Genomic DNA, 17,870 nt, shown 5'->3' with positions numbered 1-17,870 from the left:
CCACCAAGTACGTTCAGTTGACGCTCGTCCAGGGAAGCGAACGCTCAGTCAGGCACAAGAGGATGGTCGTCCAGCCAAGCAAAGAGGACGGTCGTCCATCAAAGTAAGAGGACGCTCGTCCAGAAGCGCTCAGTTCGACCTCAGGAAGGTGGTTTTGGGCAGTGGGAACTCTCCATTCTTCCTCCTTGGATCCCCATTCTCCCATTTTTCTCCATTGTAAGCTGAAGTTCTCCATGACTATGGAGAACTAATTTAAATTTGTTGGGAAATGATGTAATTACGAAACTTTCATGTAAATGCACTTGAGTTTTAATGAATTTAAGCTTTTTTCATTTGATTGTGAGTGTTTAATTTCCTTCTCTTAAAGGTTGTTGTGACTTGATCAACCATAGCATGATTCTTAGATGTGCTTGATATTGGGAAATATTTTGTGGATCTTGAACTGGAATTAACACCTATAGGAGATTGTATGTAGGGATAAAGCTTCATCTTGTAGTTGTCTAGAACCTCTAATTGTAATGCAGATGAACTTTCCGAGTTACCAAGGGATTGGGAATGCAAAAGTGAATCTAGGGTGTTTCTACCAAGGGATTGGGTAATTACAATCATTGTCCATCATCTCAAATCCATATTGTTTCATCATCCATTAACCACTTTGAATCTTCTAGTCTCTAAGAAGTTAATTTTATTGACCTTGGAGTGGAACGAATTTGTTAGTTAATACATTCCCAAATAATTGTTTCAAAATTAATGACAAATACAAGACATGACCTAGACGACATTAGACATCCCTAAATGACTGTGGTGTATGAAGTTGGCCTTTGTGTGCAGAAAGTTATATCTAAGTCCCCACTTAGTTACCCTTTGGTACCCGTTCAGGTGGTGCAGGTGGAGCGTTAGCAATTGAGCTTCCAGTGGCACGAATTTGTTAATAAATTTAGAAATAATTGTTTCTAAATTAATTACAAACACAACGAATGATATGTGAGGACATTAGGCACCCGTAAATGACTGTGGTGTACGAAGTTCACATGTCTGTGCAAAAACTGAAACCTAAGTACCCACTTATTTAGCAATTGATACCAGTGGAGATCATTATTGTCATTGTTTGGAAATTACGTAGAAGTCGAACACATTAGCCAAATTTCATTGTAACAGCATGACGGAAAACAGAACGTGCGTAAATGTTTAACAACAAAACGTTCGCATCAGGGACTAACAAGTTTCCATAGTATGTCGTCTATTTCGTTGGATGAAGTGGGGTTTTGTGGGATGATTTGGACGGACGAGTTGGTTGTTGGGTATGTTGTCCTTCCATACAGGCCTTCTAGATATGAATTCAGCTCAATTTGTTTGACATGAACGATGTCGGATGGATCCAATAGCAAATGCTGAAAGCAAAGGAAGGCTACGTAAGGTGGGTGACAATAATGTCGAACGTAAATTATGGTTATTCTTTCATTTCAATTGTGAATAGGTAACCTTCATTGATATTGAAATAAGTGCATACAGTACGTTACAAAACATAACTAATATTTATGTTAACTAATGCTTCAAATACAAACATAACGTTAATTTGTAAACGCTCATCAATCTTCCATGGGGGTTGTTGTTTTATTATTAGAGCCAGAAGGACAAGCCTTTTCAGATGGACCAACATCTTTGTTTTTGTTGTTGTTTTCGGCACATGGGTTGGATCGAATCACAGGTCTTGATGAAGAGTTAAGTAGTTCCTCAGTTGGAGGACCTATGTCAGCTTTGAAGACCTACACATTGGTTAAAGTCACTTTAACAATACGACGCCCGTACGTATCGAACAAAATAATTACGATTTAGTTATGAGTTGACGATATTACCTTGACAACGTTCCGGACTGTTATATTCAAATAGTAAATCCTGCCAAAAGGACTCAATGCACCAACCTGTGCGTAAAGACATGTATAACATTTTAAAGCAACGAATAAGTTAACGTTATAACGTGGTGCATGATTCTTAAAGGTTATAATTAGAAGGTGTAGTTGGTTTACACTTTGCAATAATAACACAGCACCAACTCCTATATCCGGCCCAAACTCTGGATGCAGAAGGACTTTGTTGTGAACCGAAGCAGACAATGACGTACTTTGATCCTGTTAGGAAGGAATACCGAAAAAGTTAACATACCACGCTTTTAACAAAGTTAACAATGTAGACAGTGTGACAGTTCAATCCTGTAAGTGATTGACCTTGACAACAATTTTCATGTCACCCAATCCATTTGGGTTGCACTCTTTAACAATGCATGCTACAAATGGAAGGACATGCATTGACTTAACGCGTTCTAGCTGGGTGACGTTGTTAATGTTGCCATCTTCTACAAGTCCTGCAAACAATATCAGACCATTGTTATTGAAAACATTAAACATTTAAACTACATAACCGTGTCCACTGATAATGAAAAAGTTGACCATGGTGTTTAATGAACTTCTCAGCCCATATCCAAGGATTAGATTTAAAATCTCGATCAAATGTTGCCTTTGCAATGTCATTAACAAATTCCTGTGTTGACTTAGGTTCATCTGTTTGCCTGTTTAGCATGGCCGCTTGTACATTTCCAGCTGGTCCTGGTATCAACGTTGCAGTTGAGTTGCACTTTTTTAAGAATGCTTTGAGATCACTGTCGTCCATATCAAGTCCCTCCCATGGCTCCATTCTTTCAAACTGCATCGTTGAAAACGAATTAGGTTATGCATGGGCCAACGAAAAAACACACAACTTGTAGTTAAAGGAAAAGCTACTGTACCTGACGTCCAAACTACTTTGAAGAGATATGCCAATAGGAAATCGAAAGCTGTATTATATAGACGAATATAATATTATAATATTGACTTCAATCGCCATAATTACACTTGAAACTTTTTTAACACAACTGACGCAGGGATAACTTAACAATTGAATAATCATATAATAATATTATATTATTTTGACATGACGTTTGTGCAGCTAAAACCCTTAATTGGCTTGTCATGCAATTAATGTTTAGGCGTTCCAGCCGTTGGAGTTTCCCGCCCATCCACCAACTTCCATTTAATGCAGTATCAAGCCAAATAAACCGGACCTTTTGTGATTAATTTGGTTGTTCGCATTACTCACCTTTTGCTCATTCAAGAATTACAGTGTATGGCCGAAAGCAACAGCTTCCGTGTATGAAGTTGGTAAGGCATTGAAGAGCATTTAATCCCAGCAAGTTGTTCAGACATTGAAGAGCATTTAATCCCCAGGAGCTTGGCCGTTGGACCTTGGTGGGATATTGAAGGCCATTTATTGAAGCGGTTGTGAAAGGACGTTCCTTCTCTTAGTAAGTTAATGTTTTACTGATTTCAAATGTTATGCCTTCTATTACAGACTTATTTTCTGGTTGATTGAACAAAGAAAAATGTTGGCTTTTGTTACAATATTGTTTCAAAGTTCCAAATACAAGAAATTTCTCGTTTTGACATAGTGTGGGCATGAACATTAGTGGTCCCGGAATACCAAATATGTTGTTGTCATGTTTTAATGATTGCTTTCATTAACCTTTGACGTCCATGTCATCTTGGACTAGGCGTTGCTTTTGAATGTGATTGTCACGTATTATGGCGTCTGAAGAAGTAGCTTGTGCGGTGAACAACGATTCCATTGAGAATGTGAATGATATTGTCCCTAAAATTCATATGTGGTTTGATACAATTGAAGAGGTTAAAAGTTTTTACACTGACTATGCTGTGAGGAGTGGTTTTGGTGTTCGGATACGGACTTCTAGGAGAAATAAGAACAACGACTTAATCTTCCTTAAATTAGTTTGCTCTAGGGAAAGGAAGTACCTATCTTCCATTGCTCCAGAATGGAAAACCCAGCCAAGTCAGAAAAACCAATGTCCAGCTGGAATAAGTGTTGCTATGAAAGAAGGAAGATGGCAGGTGAGAACAGTTGTTACTGAACACAGCCATGACATGTGTCCAAATAACTCCAACCTTATACGTGGTAATCGAAGAATTAATATGCATGCGAAGCACACCCTTAATATCAATGATAATTCTGGTGTTCGCATTAACAAAAGTTTCATATCTTTGGTGAATGAGGCCGGTGGGTTTGAAAATATGCAATTCGTGGAACGTGATGCCCGTAATTATATTGGGCAGCAGAGAAGAACTCTTTGTAAGGAAGGTGATGGCCAAGCACTTTTAAGATATTTTTCAACAATGAGAGAATTAAACAATGATTTTTTCTATGATATGGAAATGGACGACGAGAACCGAATAAGCAGTGTGTTTTGGGCCGATGCACGAAGTCGCGCAGCATGTCTAGATTTTGGTGATGTTGTGTCGTTTGACACAACCTACCTAACAAACAAATATGATATGCCATTTGCACCGTTTGTTGGTGTTAATCATCATGGTCATTCAATATTACTGGGTTGTGCTTTGATTTCTGCAGAGGACACTAGGACATTCACATGGTTATTTTCAACTTGGCTTAGATGTATGTCAAACAAGGCTCCTGAAGGTATCGTGACTGATCAATGCAAGGCAATGTCCAATGCCATAAACGTTGTGTTTCCAAACACAAAACACCGTTGGTGCTTGTGGCACATTATGAAAAAAATACCTGAGAAGTTGCAAGGCTACAAAGGCTATAAAGCAATCAAAAGTGAACTTAAGCGGCTTGTGTATGACACACTCAGTTATGAAGACTTTGAGTTAGGCTGGGCAAATTTGATGTCATGCCAAGGGTTAGAGAATAATGATTGGCTAAATTCATTGTATGCAGATAGAGAAAGATGGGTTCCTTGTTATATGAAACATCAATTTTGGGCGGGAATGTCAACTACCCAACGAAGTGAGGGCATGAATGCATTCTTTGATGGATTCATAAATTCAAGTACAACATTTCAACAATTTGTGCAGCAGTACGATAACGCCCTACGACAAAAAGCGCAAAAAGAAGTTGAGGCCGATTTTTCTTCAATGAATACGACACTACCATGTGGATCTCAATCTCTTATTGAAAGACAATACCAAACCGAGTACACACAGGCAAAATTTGTGGAAGTTCAAAACGAATTTCGGTCACGCATGAACTGCTTCATTAAAAACATGACAAAAGAAGGTACAATAACTAGGTACAGTGTTAAAGAAGACTTCATATGGGAGGCTGAGTGTCGTTCAAAATTTCATGAAGTAGTCTTTGACCCTGTGACAACTGACACCCACTGTAGTTGCCAACTGTTTGAGTTTAGGGGAATCTTGTGTAGACATTCCTTATTGGTCCTAGGGCAAGAAGACGTGCGTAATGTACCAACAAAATATGTTTTGCGTAGGTGGAGCAAAAATGTGCGTAGAAGACATACTCTCATTAAAGCATCTTACACCAACAACATTGAAGACCCTAAGATGCAAAGGTATCAAGCTTTGTGTAAGCGTTTCTATGACATCGCAGAGGTTGCTTGTGACTCTGACACTGCATCTCAAAACTTGCTTTCGGATTTAAACTGTATAGCCAAAACTTTGGGTGTATGTACATCAACCACATTGTCCACGGTCAATGATGCATCTCGCATGGATGGACGTGTGCATTGTAATGAAGAGGTTCCACGTAGCTGTGAAATTGACGGCTTACTTGTACGCAGTCCTGTAGCTGTCAAACGCAAAGGGCGACCCAGGACAAAAAGGTTGCAATCAACAGTTGAAAGAATTACGAAAAAGAAAAAGTCCCATGCTGCTAAAACCAAACATCAAAGGAATTCCAATGTCAGTAACAGACACACATGTCGTTTCTTTTGATGTACTTTTATTAGTGATCAACTTCATTCATTTAAACCTTAACTAATACTCTTATTTCAGGATACAACTAACCAAGACATAACGGACGTCCACAATGTTCAGGAACTTCCAACTGAGGAGATAACGGACGTCCACAATGTTCATGAACTTCCAACTGAGGAGATGTTTGAATCTCAAGTCACCCAATCAGATTTCATGTCTTTATTGACATCAGGAGAATACATTGTTCACAATGATGAATTTTCACCAAATACTTATACACACCTTTAACCCATGTACTGTGGGTATAAACTTATTTTTTGGGGTATGTATGCTGTTCAATATTATGTGTGTCATTTCATTCAAATAAATAACATTAATATATTACTTGGTTACATTTAATTTTCATGAATATGGTTACTGAGGAATGTTTAATACCGAACCCTGTGTTTGTTGGGTAAACGTTAAATGGGTGGGAACCACCACTTCCTGAATAAGGAAGCTAATGTTCCCTACTTTGTAAAAGTTGAGGATTTTGAGGAAAGTGTCTTTCCTTTGTAAAAGTTTAGCTGTTTTATTGATTATAAAAGGAGAGAAAGATGTGCAAAGAAACCACCACCACCGAGAAAGAAATAAGCAAAGTTGCAGTAGAGAAACAAATCTGTGTGAGTGTGTGGGAAGAGAGGGACAACCACTGCAAAATTGGTATAGCACCACCGTGAAGAGACAAAGTGAGTATGTTATTTATTGTGTTGAGTTATTGTGATCTGTGATGATTGTGTGCACCACTGTGAGAGAAAAGAGTGATTGTTGTATTTCTGAAAGCTTTTATTTTCAATAAAAGTATATTTGGGACCAACAGTGTTCAATACCGAACGCTGTCCACATGATTTCGCAGAACGCAAAGCATGGACAAAGAATGTCCTCCAAAACGAACGTCAACCAACGAGCGTCCACCAAGGAGCGTCAAACCGTTCGCTGACGTCTACGACCGCTCGTTAAGAGGCCCTTCTTTAAGAGGGCGTTCGTTAAGAGGCCCTTCTTTAAGAGGGCGTTCGTTAAGAGGCCGTTTCTGAATAGGCCGTTCGTTATCGATGGTCACCGTTCGGCCCATTGTTAGAGCCGTTCGGTTTCTGCTTCCAATGATCCCTCTTTACTTATGGTTCAGTTTTTACTTTAAACCTTCCGCGTGCTGTGCTTCCTTCGTATGACGCTCGTTATGTAACGACCGTTCGCCCATTCTTAGCACCGTTCGCCCATTATGGGGTTTGACATGTGCTCTATTGTTGACTTTGAACGTTCGGTTTGTCAACTAGGTTGTTAGGACGGTCCTTATTTGGCGCCCGTTCCGTAATATTCTTATTCGGAGAACGTTCGTTCTCAATGTTAGTAGCGTTCGTTCTTAATGTGGTTTTTCTTCTTCTGTTATCCATTTAATGTACCCCAACCACCACGTCATAAACTAGTACGACTCATTTATTATGAAATAAATGGTTGTTGAAACGGTTCAACACATTTACTGCTTCGTTGAACGGATTCAAATTCCAGACCTCCCAATGGCATTCAACGTTCTTCTAACGAACCAATTAATTGACTCTACCAATTCATTGGAATGGTTGTTGAAACGGTTCAACACATTTATTGCTTCGTTGAACAGATTCAAATTCCACACCTCCCAATGGCATTCAACGTTCTTGTAACGAACCAATTAATTGACTCTACCAATTCATTGGACACGTCTGACGGTGCACTGTTCTGACTTTTCGTCAAACCTCTTCATTGTGTATATATATTTGTGGTTTAGGGTTGGGTTAATGGAAAGAGCCAAACATATTGGTTTTGCATTTTGAAGTTATGGCTGCCTCAACCTCCGCTCTAACATTACGAGTCTTGTGGAAATTTGGATCCATCCACTTTTCTCATTCGGTAAGCATGTTCTTCGTAATTAATTTCTTCTCATCAAAGTTAGCTTATACTTGCTTAAAACTTGTGCAGGACATTGGGTACGTTGATAGGTACTTTGCTGCGGCCTTTCAAAATGAATTAGGACCGACATGGTCCTTGCTGGACAACAATGGTCACACGCATGTGGTGACTTATAACATGGATACCGTCAATCCAAGAATAACTAATGGTTGGGGTCAAATGAGAAACATATACCCCGAAAGATTGAACGATTCCCACATAAGCTTTCACTATGTGGGTAATAATCATTTCCATATCACCATATATTTCGGTGCTTGCTCCCAAGAGAGTAGGGAATCCTTCATTTATGATGGTACCAATTATCCTGATACCTCATTGTTTCCGGTGAAGTTGACAAAATCACAAGCAGAGGGTAGTCATTTGGTACGTCCTAACTAAATTTTTATTTTGTTATAAACTTGTCATAAATTGGACAATGTGATTTACTTCATTTTTGTTACTGCCACAGGACTTGCAAATTGCATTTGGGAATCTTATCAGGAGCAAAGGCTTGACACAGGTTATGCTCCTTGGACAGAAGGACGGCGTCATGTGTAGTGTTTTGGTTTCTGTCACTCGCAATTCCACAAAGTTTGGCAAAGGATGGAAGGAATTTTGCAGGGAATATGGGTTGAAGGAGGGAGACGTCCTAGTCTTTGAGGTTAACAATCTTGGAAATGACATTTTAGTTGAAGTTTATATTAATGGATGTCCCTGTACTGTTATACATCCAATCTCAGTGTAAACCATAATCTACATTAGGAATTCATGTAACTGTCTTTGAATTTTTATGATCTAATGAAAATGCAATTATTACTTTTTTCTGTCAACCACGTTGGTCTTGATTCAATTGTTGTAGTTGAACTTCATTATTTTTTACTTAACTTCATTTGTTATGGTAAAAATAAATAAAAAAAATCATTAAAACCAATGCAATAAAACATTTGTTGTCAAAATGATCACTAACATAATAAAGTAAATAAATAATCTTTTGGAAAATATTCTACATAAGTAGGACTTTAGTTAAAATATTTGGGTACTTACGTTATCAGTTTTGCCCACAAGGGTTTGTGAACTTGGAAATCATCTTTCTACCTGACAAAAATGCCCAATAAGGTAGACTTAGTTGGACATCAAGGTTTTCATGTACTCTTGAAAATTTAAAAAATAAAATCATGATAATACAAAATCAAAAATTAACGTGTGGGATGGTAGTTAATATGATTGGGTACTTACTTTATAAGTTATGCACACTACGGTGCACTAGCTCTTTCATAAACGGTTTGAACTTCTAATATTCACCACCATGTTAAAAATTATTATATTTTAATATAATAAGCGTGGTAAATTATCAATATATAAGACAACCTAAGTCCCAAAATTATGTTACAAAACAACAACTGGACCTAACAAAACACAAATGGGATCACCATTGAATTAAGTGGGGACTAATGTTTCAGAACGCTCGTCCTCGCCGCTCGTTATCTCCACTTGCTCAGGACGCTCGTCCTCGCTCCGCTCGTTCAGCCCTCTTGCTCCCACTCGCTCTCCCACTCGCTCAGAACGGTCGTCCTCACCGCTCGTTATCTCCACTTGCTCAGGACGCTCGTCCTCGCTCCGCTCGTTCAGCCCTCTTGCTCCCACTCGCTCAGAACGCTCGTCCTCGCCGCTCGTTATCTGCACTTGCTCAGGACGCTCGTCCTCGCTCCGCTCGTTCAGCCCTCTTGCTCCCACTCGCTCTCCCACTCGCTCAGGACGTTCGTCCTCTACCGTACGATTCCCTTCCCTATCCCTCCTAAATCTTCTTGTCTCGTAAACTCGCCAGGCCGTAACAATTTGAATCTTCAGTTTGCACAATGATGCTGTATGACCAACAATATATTTCCATTTATTTTGTTTTTCATGATTTCCGGTGTAACAAAAATAATAATCAATTTCAAAATCATATTTCCATCCACAACCATGACAAAAACTCCACTGTCATGCCTCAAATTCCCCATCAATATCATACAAACTTTATTTCAAACAACTTGATTTCATGTTCATCCCACTTCAATTGAACTCCCTGCTTCTGTCATAAACTTTTACAGACAACAACAATGAAATCATGACAATTCAAAAAAGGATTCCAATGTTTTCAAAATTAAAACAACTATTTGAACATGATTCCAAACATGATAACATTATCTAAAAGTGATATTCGTAATGTAATACAAATTACTCAGGTACTAATTTGTTTCTTCTAACACCTGCAGTATAAGGACTTCTTTTTACGACACTCTTAACCCATATTCGGGGTTGCGCTTTCATACGATCATACATTGTGCTTTGTTGCATTTGAAATCCACCTTCAACCACAGCGGTTTGCTGCTCATGCTGAACCGGTGTACTTTGACAACCATCTTCACTTCCCCAACACGGTTCTTCCACAAATTCTTCATTCTTATCTTCATTCTTATCTTCATTTTTTGCTTCAACCAACTTTCTTAAATCCTTAATACTGCTTTGCATGTCCGCGATTACCCGTGTTTGTTCTTGTACAACAAAAAGTAATTTTTCCTTATCTCCTGTATTTTGCTTCTTAAATGGAATACCAAATTTCTCACAAGCGTCTTTCACCATACCATAACAAAGCTCCTCTTTGGACACACCAACATCAATAACAACCTGCAATGTGATAAACAATTTTTGTTTCATAATAACACAAATGATAAATAACTTTGCACCTTCCTGTAATCAACAACTACTCACCGATCCCTTTGCCAAAGCAGTTTTGATAAACTTATCCCCAATATTCATATCAATCCAGTTCAACAACCTTGGGAATTTTGTTACACGTGTACTGTAAATGGACTTCGATGTCACAAAATGGTGACAAAACCATACCTGCAGATGTTTAATCCATCAACTAACACAATAAAAATAATTCAAACAATAAAGAATCATTGTCTTTCACTAACAATTACATAACAAACACCTACCTGCAACAGGTAAGCACATCCTTGAACATGAATATGGCTTTTGGTTGTTTCATTCTTCATTGTTGTTGAAGCACTACACACACTTTCAACAAAGTACTGAAAAACTAAACTGCCCCAATTGTAGTTAGCCACACACCCCAACTCCCAAACAAGGTCAAAAATGATTGGAAATACTACTCCACTTCGATTCGGAAGCAAGAACTCTGATATCCCTACCAATATATACAAGCTGCAAAAATGTTCTATTGGAAAATTTTCATGTTCCTCTAACAAAAAGTCATATACCATGCTGACATCCACTTTTCCCTCAGGGAAGTACTCCCTACAAACACAACGATGGCCAACTTTATTTAAATCTATCACTTCACCAACAATAGGCAACCCTAACGACAGACACACATCAAATTTAGTAAACTTAATAACTTTGCCCCCAAAATAAAACCCACTCATGTTATCTACCCATTGACCACATAACTTAGATAACAAATTCCGACCTATCTTAATACAACTTGGCAAGTATAACAACCAACCAAAAACACTCTTCTCAATGTAACCCTTCTGCTCAATAGTCAACCGTTCGTTCAAAACAGCTATCATCTTGGTTCTGCAGTAATGTCTGAACACTAACTGCATACGAAGTCATGCTTACTAATTAAATACAGTCAAACAACAAATGGATCCAAATGAAATACAATCCTACGTACCTTCTTCCTTCTATCACTTCCTTTCTCGCTTTGTTCACCAAGTTCTTCCTCCATGACACTACACCAACACAAAAACTAAAATTACATTACACCAACACATTTAACTAAAACAACAAATTGGAAATCATAACAAACAATGTCAGCGTTTGTTAAAACACAACAAAATAGACAACAAAAATATAATTGTCATTTATGAATTCATATAATTCGTGCCACACAAAACAACATTTTCAAACACTGACGGTACAGGAACAGGACTGGTACCTTAGGCATAATAACTGGGTACCTGGGTTCCCGTTTTTGCACACGAAGGCCAACTACGTCGATCACTGTTATTTTGGGGTGGCTTGTTTGTTTTCCCTCATTTTATCTACTTCTGATTAATCTGGGAACAATCATGTTAACATTATTTCATGTAATTCGTGCCACACAAGACAACATTTTCAAACACTCATGCTACAGGAACAGGACTGGTACCTTAGGCATAATAACTGGGTACCTGGGTTCCGGTTTTTGCACACGAAGGCCAACTACGTCCATCACTGTTATTTTGGGGTGGCTTGTTTGTTTTCCCTCATTTGACATACTTGTAAACCCTAAACCAACATTACTGCTACGAAACCCGAATGAAGTGGGTGATTGGGTTGAAGTTTTTTGACAGCAAAGCCAACTAGGTCCATGACTACCAATCCAACACAATTACAGCAAAAATGTAAGATTAAGCAGACAACTTGTATAAAAATTAGAAACAGAACAACATCCACTTGGGAGACGTTTCATACAAAACCAAATCCAATCCAAAAACAACATCATCCATGTATTCAACGTTCATTCCACTGAAAAATGCAAAAACAAACCAACCTTGAGTGAAGACGACGTGTGGCGGTTGGAACAGATACGGTTGCCTAAGCTGTTCGTGGAACTCACAGTGCGGAAAACCCCTCTTTTTGGTCCGCCTCACAGCCCACACTCCGGCGAGACTCCGGCGAACCTCCGGCGGCACTCCGGGACAGGGACGGAACCACCTGGGACGAAGCGACACCTTCAACGCCTCCCTAGGTCGCTGGGCCGGAAGGGAGGAAACACGATGCCGTCTTCGCGAATAGCGTTCCACGTCGGAGCTGCGGCGCCGTCAAACGGAACGGGCTGTGCACGACGGCACTCCGGCTACGACTCGTTCTCTCTCTCTCTCTCGCTCGTCCACCCTTTTCTCCAACTCTCTCGTCTAGGTCACACAAGTGGGTTTTGGTTGTTCGCGCCTCTTCTCTCTCTACGAAGTGATAAAAAACCATTTGAAATTTGAAACACACAAACGCAAGCCTGCCCGTGCCCGTCCTCGCCACGTCAAATTTGAAGCAGCCTTGATCAGATTTTCTCAGAACGCAGCAGCTTTTTTCGTTGTAAACGTGGCCCTCTCATTCGCTGACACGTGGGCTGTGTCGAAATGTTGTCAAAATCTGTTGTCTAAGTATCATTTTCCTATTAAAAATGCATGTCTCTGCATAATGTATTTACGATTCCCCAAAATCAAAGATTGTTTAAGTAGTGTACAAAGTGTGAATCAGTTTTCGAGTAAAAAAACAACCAATATTGAATAAAAAGATTACTGGAATTTGTACCTTCAAAGGAACAGTGAAGAAGAAAAGCAGACATGTGTATGATGACCACAAAAGTGCCCTAGAAAACAAGTACCCTTTCTCTCTAAGCTTCCATTTCCTATAGGAAAAACATTACATAATTAAGTGAAATAATAATAATAATAATAATAATAATAATAATAATAATAATAATAATAATAAAAGAGCATAAACATAGAAATCATGAACCTGAAGGAGATGATCTTTAGAAACGATGAAGATTAGGTTAGAGTGAAAAATGAAGATATAGATAGAGAGATAGATGAATACATACCTAGTGTGAATTGAAATGGAAAGTAAAAGAGGAAGGAGAGGAACTAGAAAGTATTAGGAATCGAAGGCTTAGGCAAGAGGAAAAAAACACAGAGAATAATATGATAGAAGAGATAAGATGAAGATTGAAGAGATAAGATGAACATACCAGAGAGGATTTGAGTTTGAGGGGTTGGACACAGAAGTGATAAAAATCGCCTCAGCAGAGTCCTTGCCACCTCGATCTTGCCGCCTCGACGCTTAGCCCAAGCAGGGGAAGACACAAAGCAGAAACGAACACGAAGTAGAGGGGAAAGATTGTGATGCGGGGAAGGGGTTTGGGGAAAAATTGATGAAGGCAGCGGGGAGAGACGCTCCACGAACATGCAGCAGGGGAAGATTTTGATGAAGGCAGTAGAGAGGGGGGAAATTAGGGCTTAGATTTAAGGAATTAGAAATGAAGGTTCGGGAAAAGGAGGTGAACAATGATATTAACGACGACCGAAAAATTATTCTAAAAAAAAAACTACCTACGGTTTAAGCATAAACTGCCGGAACCTATTTAGGGTTTTCAGAACCGCCAAAAGAAAACCCCTCTTAAAATTAATTATTTTTGTAGTGATTTATAATAATTTAATTAATTCTTAAACATAGAATTATAATATTGTTCTGTCACTTGTACAAGATCACCAATCTCAAATGCTCTGTCACTAATGTTTTTGTAAGCTTACTTCATCCTATTTTATGCTTTTCTCATTTGGAACTTAATCATCTTCAAAGCTTCTTCTCTTTTTCATAAACTTTTGTTAAGCAATCCTATTCTTGATTCCCTTGGTAAATAAGGAAGATAAGGCTTGTGTTCATCAACTACCTTATAAGGAGTAGTTTGTATAAAGTGGTAAGTTGTATGGTACCACTAGTCAATCAAAGGTAACCATTTTGACCAAATATTTTTTAACAAACCTCATTTTGTCCATTCATTTAAGAATGATAGAAAACAAAAAGATGGATCTACATCCCTTAAAGATGTTAGGTAAACTTAAATGAGAGTAGTTAGGAAAATGCAAAATATTAGAGTACTTCTTAGTAATAGTTATGGAGTTCATTAAATTGTACTTTGATAGTAGTTGGGTGGTTGTGTTTATGACTAGAAAATCAGTAATAGTATTTTGGTAGTAATTGTATGTATTGCATGTTGTTGAAAATTTTCATTAATGATATGAGTAGGTCCATTGCATGTGATGTATATTGTGCATGATGAAAAGATGTGTGGCAAAATGGATGAGTATATGTGTATTGCATGTTTGATATATGCATGATTGAGTTTACATGTGATGATTTGTTCATATGTGTATGTTATTCAAAGTTAGCTTATAGTTTTGCTTTATGGATGTGTGGTTTTCACTTGTTATAATCATGTCTATGGATACGAGCATATGGTTCAACAAGTGTAGTGGGTGCTTCCCAGTAATAGTGGCACGAGTAACCCATGTAGTGTAGGATAATTTTGTTAACATGATTTGTTCCTCAGGATAGTAATTATAATTACTATTTGAACTTATGTTTTGTAAAACCCTCTTTTAATTTGTTGAATGAGGAATGATGACATTTAACAAGCCACTGTAGTAAAAAAAACGTACGATGTAAAAATTACAACTTTTGCAAACTTTTTAACAACGGTTATCTTAAGAACTGTCACTATAACTAGAAATGATGATGGTTGTAGAGAATCATCTTTGGGGCATACGAGAAATAACAACGATTATATAGAGAATCGCTGTTAAAACTTTCTTAAGATGGAGAAACAGTGACAATTTTATAAAAAAAGACGTGTTTCTTTCTCTCGCATGACTTTCATTTGAGTGTTTTCTCTTCCCCTGCATTTTCTTTTTCTATTCCTTAGCATTTTTCACAACCGTCACTACCATTAGTGGTGAACCTTTGTTAGCCTCCGCTAGTCACAAACTGCTCCTCATGAACATCTGCCAATTGTGAAGCACTACTAATCTCACTGCACACTGCAAGTTTTCGTCACATTGTATTGTAAAACCCACGCCGCGAGGATCCATTGCAAAGCCTTCCACATCATGTTGTGAGGTTCCTCTACGAAGCTTTCCACAGCTATGGTTGGTACTTTACTTTTATCTAATGATTTGCTTGCTTGTTTTTTATTTATCTCTTCGACTTCACAAATAAGAAAATGGTGAGCCCATGGAAAACTTATGTCCCTTTCAAAACTTAAATGGAGATGCTTTTCTACTCCACTCTGGTAGGTTTATCTTTGTTAATCTCATTGTAACATACAACACATTATTTTCTTATTTCTTTTTTATCGATGAATTTTAATGATAATTCAAGAACAACCACTGTCGTTTGAGATTTTTAACGATGGTTACTTAACCGTTATCGTTTTTGTCTTACATTTAACATCAATATCTAAGATGATTCAAAAACTATCATTGAAAGAATATTTGAATCATTGTGGAAAGTTCATTATGAAACATAGGTAAACTCTAGAAAGGGGTTTCAATAGAGTCTAAAACTTTTCTCAAAGAAGTGTTAGATGCTATTATAGGGGTTAGGAGGTTTGCAGATAGTGTTGAACACTTAAAGATTTTTAGAAGCCTTTAAAACGAAAAGAAGGATGAAGACTTGTTTTTATAATTGTTCACTGCAATCTGCCTTAAGTACTCTTAAGCGCTTTCATTAGTCTTTAAAAATATTACAAACGACTTTCACCTCTTTAGGTTTATAAATGAGTATTACCACTCTTTGTTTTGCACTAGTCTAACTGACTAGATCGTTTAACTCCACTGAGTTAAACAAACAAGTATTTTAATTCACTTATGAATATGCAAAAAGAACAAAGTGTTTTTATGAAAACAAGCATAAATAATGACTCTCTTAATGAGGATATAGTTTCAATACAAAGTATATCTGAAAACTTGTAACAAATATTTTCTTTCTCAAAGACTATTAGACGACGCAAACTTAAGATAAAATTAACTGTGTAAGAATAATCAACAATCATTGTTGTTTTTCTCTTCTCTTCATGTGATCCTTTTTATGTAGACTTCTTCAAAAAAGATCTATTACTCAGAACATTGACTTTCACGTAAGTGTCTAGCCTTTTGGTATGAGGCCAAATGCTATGTTGCATTTTGCAGAGCTAATTATGCTACTTGTATGGATACGTTAGACAGAAGACAATGAGAAAATATTCTTAGAATGTCTTCTTATCTCTTAACATTCTTCTAAACCAAATGCATAAGTTTTGAATAAAGCTTTCTCCTTTTATGATATGTACATAGGGATGACAAAACAATTCATGCCCAAAGGTATCTGCAGATAAAACCCGTTGCAGATAGTTGGTACCCATAGGATAATTGAACTACAAATGATGTTATGATTGATCGCATTTTAGATAAGATTTCACCTAGGTCTCTCATTTTGGGTGGGCAATTGTTTCACATGCGATGTTGTGTAAATATATTGAATTTTATTGTGAAGGATGATTTTTCTATAATTGCTAATATCATTGAAAAGGTCAAAGAAAGTGCTAATTTTTGGACAACTACACCTAAAAGAGAAGAAAAATTTATAGAGACATGTTCTCGATTGAATATACCATTCAGAAGAAACTTAGTTGTTGATTGCAGAACTAGGTGGAATTCTACATTTTTAATGCTTTAAGTAGCCATAAAATACAAAAATGTATTTGATTGTTTATCATAATGAGAGATTCAATATAAAGTTTTGCCTAGCGTATATGATTGGCAAATGACAAATGAAATTTGTCAAAAGTTGGAAATATTTTATGATGTAACACTTTTGTTTTCTAGTACCTCTTATCAATTGTCAACATTTTCTTTCCAAAGGGATATGAAATTAAGTTGGCTTTGATGAGTGTCTTCAAGCTTGGGATTTTTTGTTTCACCTTCTTATTCTCTAACACGTGTAAGAGAGGGATCAAAATTTTGTTCTTCATGAAAGGGCGCATCCAAGCTAGGTGCACTACCGTCGTGCCATGCACTACCATGGTGTCACCACCGTGCATCGTCATTGGACAGTGATGGATTTGAAACCAATGCGGGATAGTGAATAAAAGTGGAACGATGAAATTTTGTGGATAAAATTGTATGAATATGTGTAACATTCAACTGCAATCTGTTCATTTTTGTGGACTGAAAAAAAAAATAAGGGAAAGAGGAAGAAGGGAAGAGAGGAAAAAGATGAACAAGATCGTACTATTTACCGACAAATTTCTGTCAATAATTACTGACATATTTTTGTTGTATTTGCCGATAGAAAATATGTCGGTAATTACTGACAGATATAAAATTCCATCGATAAATATTTCATCGAAAAAAGTCATTACCGACAGATTTTGGCCGTGGTGATACTTGTGATTTTAAAGTTTACCAGGTATTGGAGTGTGATCAATGGAGTGATGCTATAGATATTGTGTTAGATCCCAGGTACAAAATTGATTTGTTGGATTATTTTTTCCTATATATGGTAAAGAATCTAATTGTGAAATTGAAAAGGTGA

At 37.5% G+C, this 17,870-nt stretch overlaps 3 protein-coding genes across 3 annotated transcripts; 1 reads left to right on the top strand and 2 right to left on the bottom strand.

Moving 5' to 3' along the window:
* Nucleotides 1-1,589: 1,589 nt before the first annotated feature.
* On the bottom strand, nt 1,590-11,970 carry LOC148190878 (uncharacterized). The gene is made up of 5 exons (XM_088101199.1): nt 11,930-11,970; nt 11,431-11,488; nt 2,055-2,129; nt 1,857-1,922; nt 1,590-1,766 (listed from the first exon to the last, which is right to left on the bottom strand). Exons 1-5 carry the CDS (start codon nt 11,968-11,970, stop codon nt 1,590-1,592), a joined length of 417 nt encoding a protein of 138 aa, XP_087957325.1.
* On the top strand, nt 3,615-8,490 carry LOC148190880 (protein FAR1-RELATED SEQUENCE 5-like). The gene is made up of 4 exons (XM_088102058.1): nt 3,615-5,768; nt 5,862-5,978; nt 7,776-8,129; nt 8,215-8,490. Exons 1-4 carry the CDS (start codon nt 3,615-3,617, stop codon nt 8,488-8,490), a joined length of 2,901 nt encoding a protein of 966 aa, XP_087958184.1.
* LOC148190879 (uncharacterized) lies at nt 9,183-10,890 on the bottom strand. The gene is made up of 4 exons (XM_088102057.1): nt 10,727-10,890; nt 10,497-10,631; nt 9,975-10,412; nt 9,183-9,587 (listed from the first exon to the last, which is right to left on the bottom strand). Exons 1-4 carry the CDS (start codon nt 10,784-10,786, stop codon nt 9,183-9,185), a joined length of 1,038 nt encoding a protein of 345 aa, XP_087958183.1. The 5' UTR covers nt 10,787-10,890.
* Nucleotides 11,971-17,870: the final 5,900 nt, after the last annotated feature.

This window comes from Vigna umbellata, chromosome 11 (assembly GCF_029865625.1).
Source record: "Vigna umbellata cultivar VRB3 chromosome 11, Vumbellata_1.0, whole genome shotgun sequence".
NCBI classification, from domain to species: Eukaryota; Viridiplantae; Streptophyta; class Magnoliopsida; order Fabales; family Fabaceae; genus Vigna; species Vigna umbellata.
Note: the sequence above shows the minus strand (reverse complement) of the source record. Positions and strands in the feature narration are given on the sequence as shown.

Excerpts from the sequence above, each read along its gene's own strand:
- LOC148190880 (XM_088102058.1), top strand. The coding sequence starts at position 3,615 with ATGGCGTCTGAAGAAGTAGCTTGTGCGGTGAACAACGATTCCATTGAG. Across the intron at positions 5,769-5,861 it reads AACATCAAAGGAATTCCAAT|GATACAACTAACCAAGACAT; the intron begins GTCAGTAACAGA and ends CTCTTATTTCAG. Across the intron at positions 5,979-7,775 it reads AGGAGATGTTTGAATCTCAA|GACATTGGGTACGTTGATAG; the intron begins GTCACCCAATCA and ends AAACTTGTGCAG.
- LOC148190879 (XM_088102057.1), bottom strand. The coding sequence starts at position 10,786 with ATGAAGAATGAAACAACCAAAAGCCATATTCATGTTCAAGGATGTGCT. Across the intron at positions 10,632-10,726 it reads GATGTGCTTACCTGTTGCAG|GTATGGTTTTGTCACCATTT; the intron begins GTAGGTGTTTGT and ends AAACATCTGCAG. Across the intron at positions 9,588-9,974 it reads GTGTTAGAAGAAACAAATTA|ATTCAAATTGTTACGGCCTG; the intron begins GTACCTGAGTAA and ends TGCAAACTGAAG.
- LOC148190878 (XM_088101199.1), bottom strand. The coding sequence starts at position 11,970 with ATGGACGTAGTTGGCCTTCGTGTGCAAAAACCGGAACCCAG. Across the intron at positions 11,489-11,929 it reads GTGCAAAAACCGGAACCCAG|TGTCATGGAGGAAGAACTTG; the intron begins GTACCCAGTTAT and ends GTGTTGGTGTAG. Across the intron at positions 1,923-2,054 it reads AGTTTGGGCCGGATATAGGA|GTTGGTGCATTGAGTCCTTT; the intron begins GTTGGTGCTGTG and ends CTTTACGCACAG.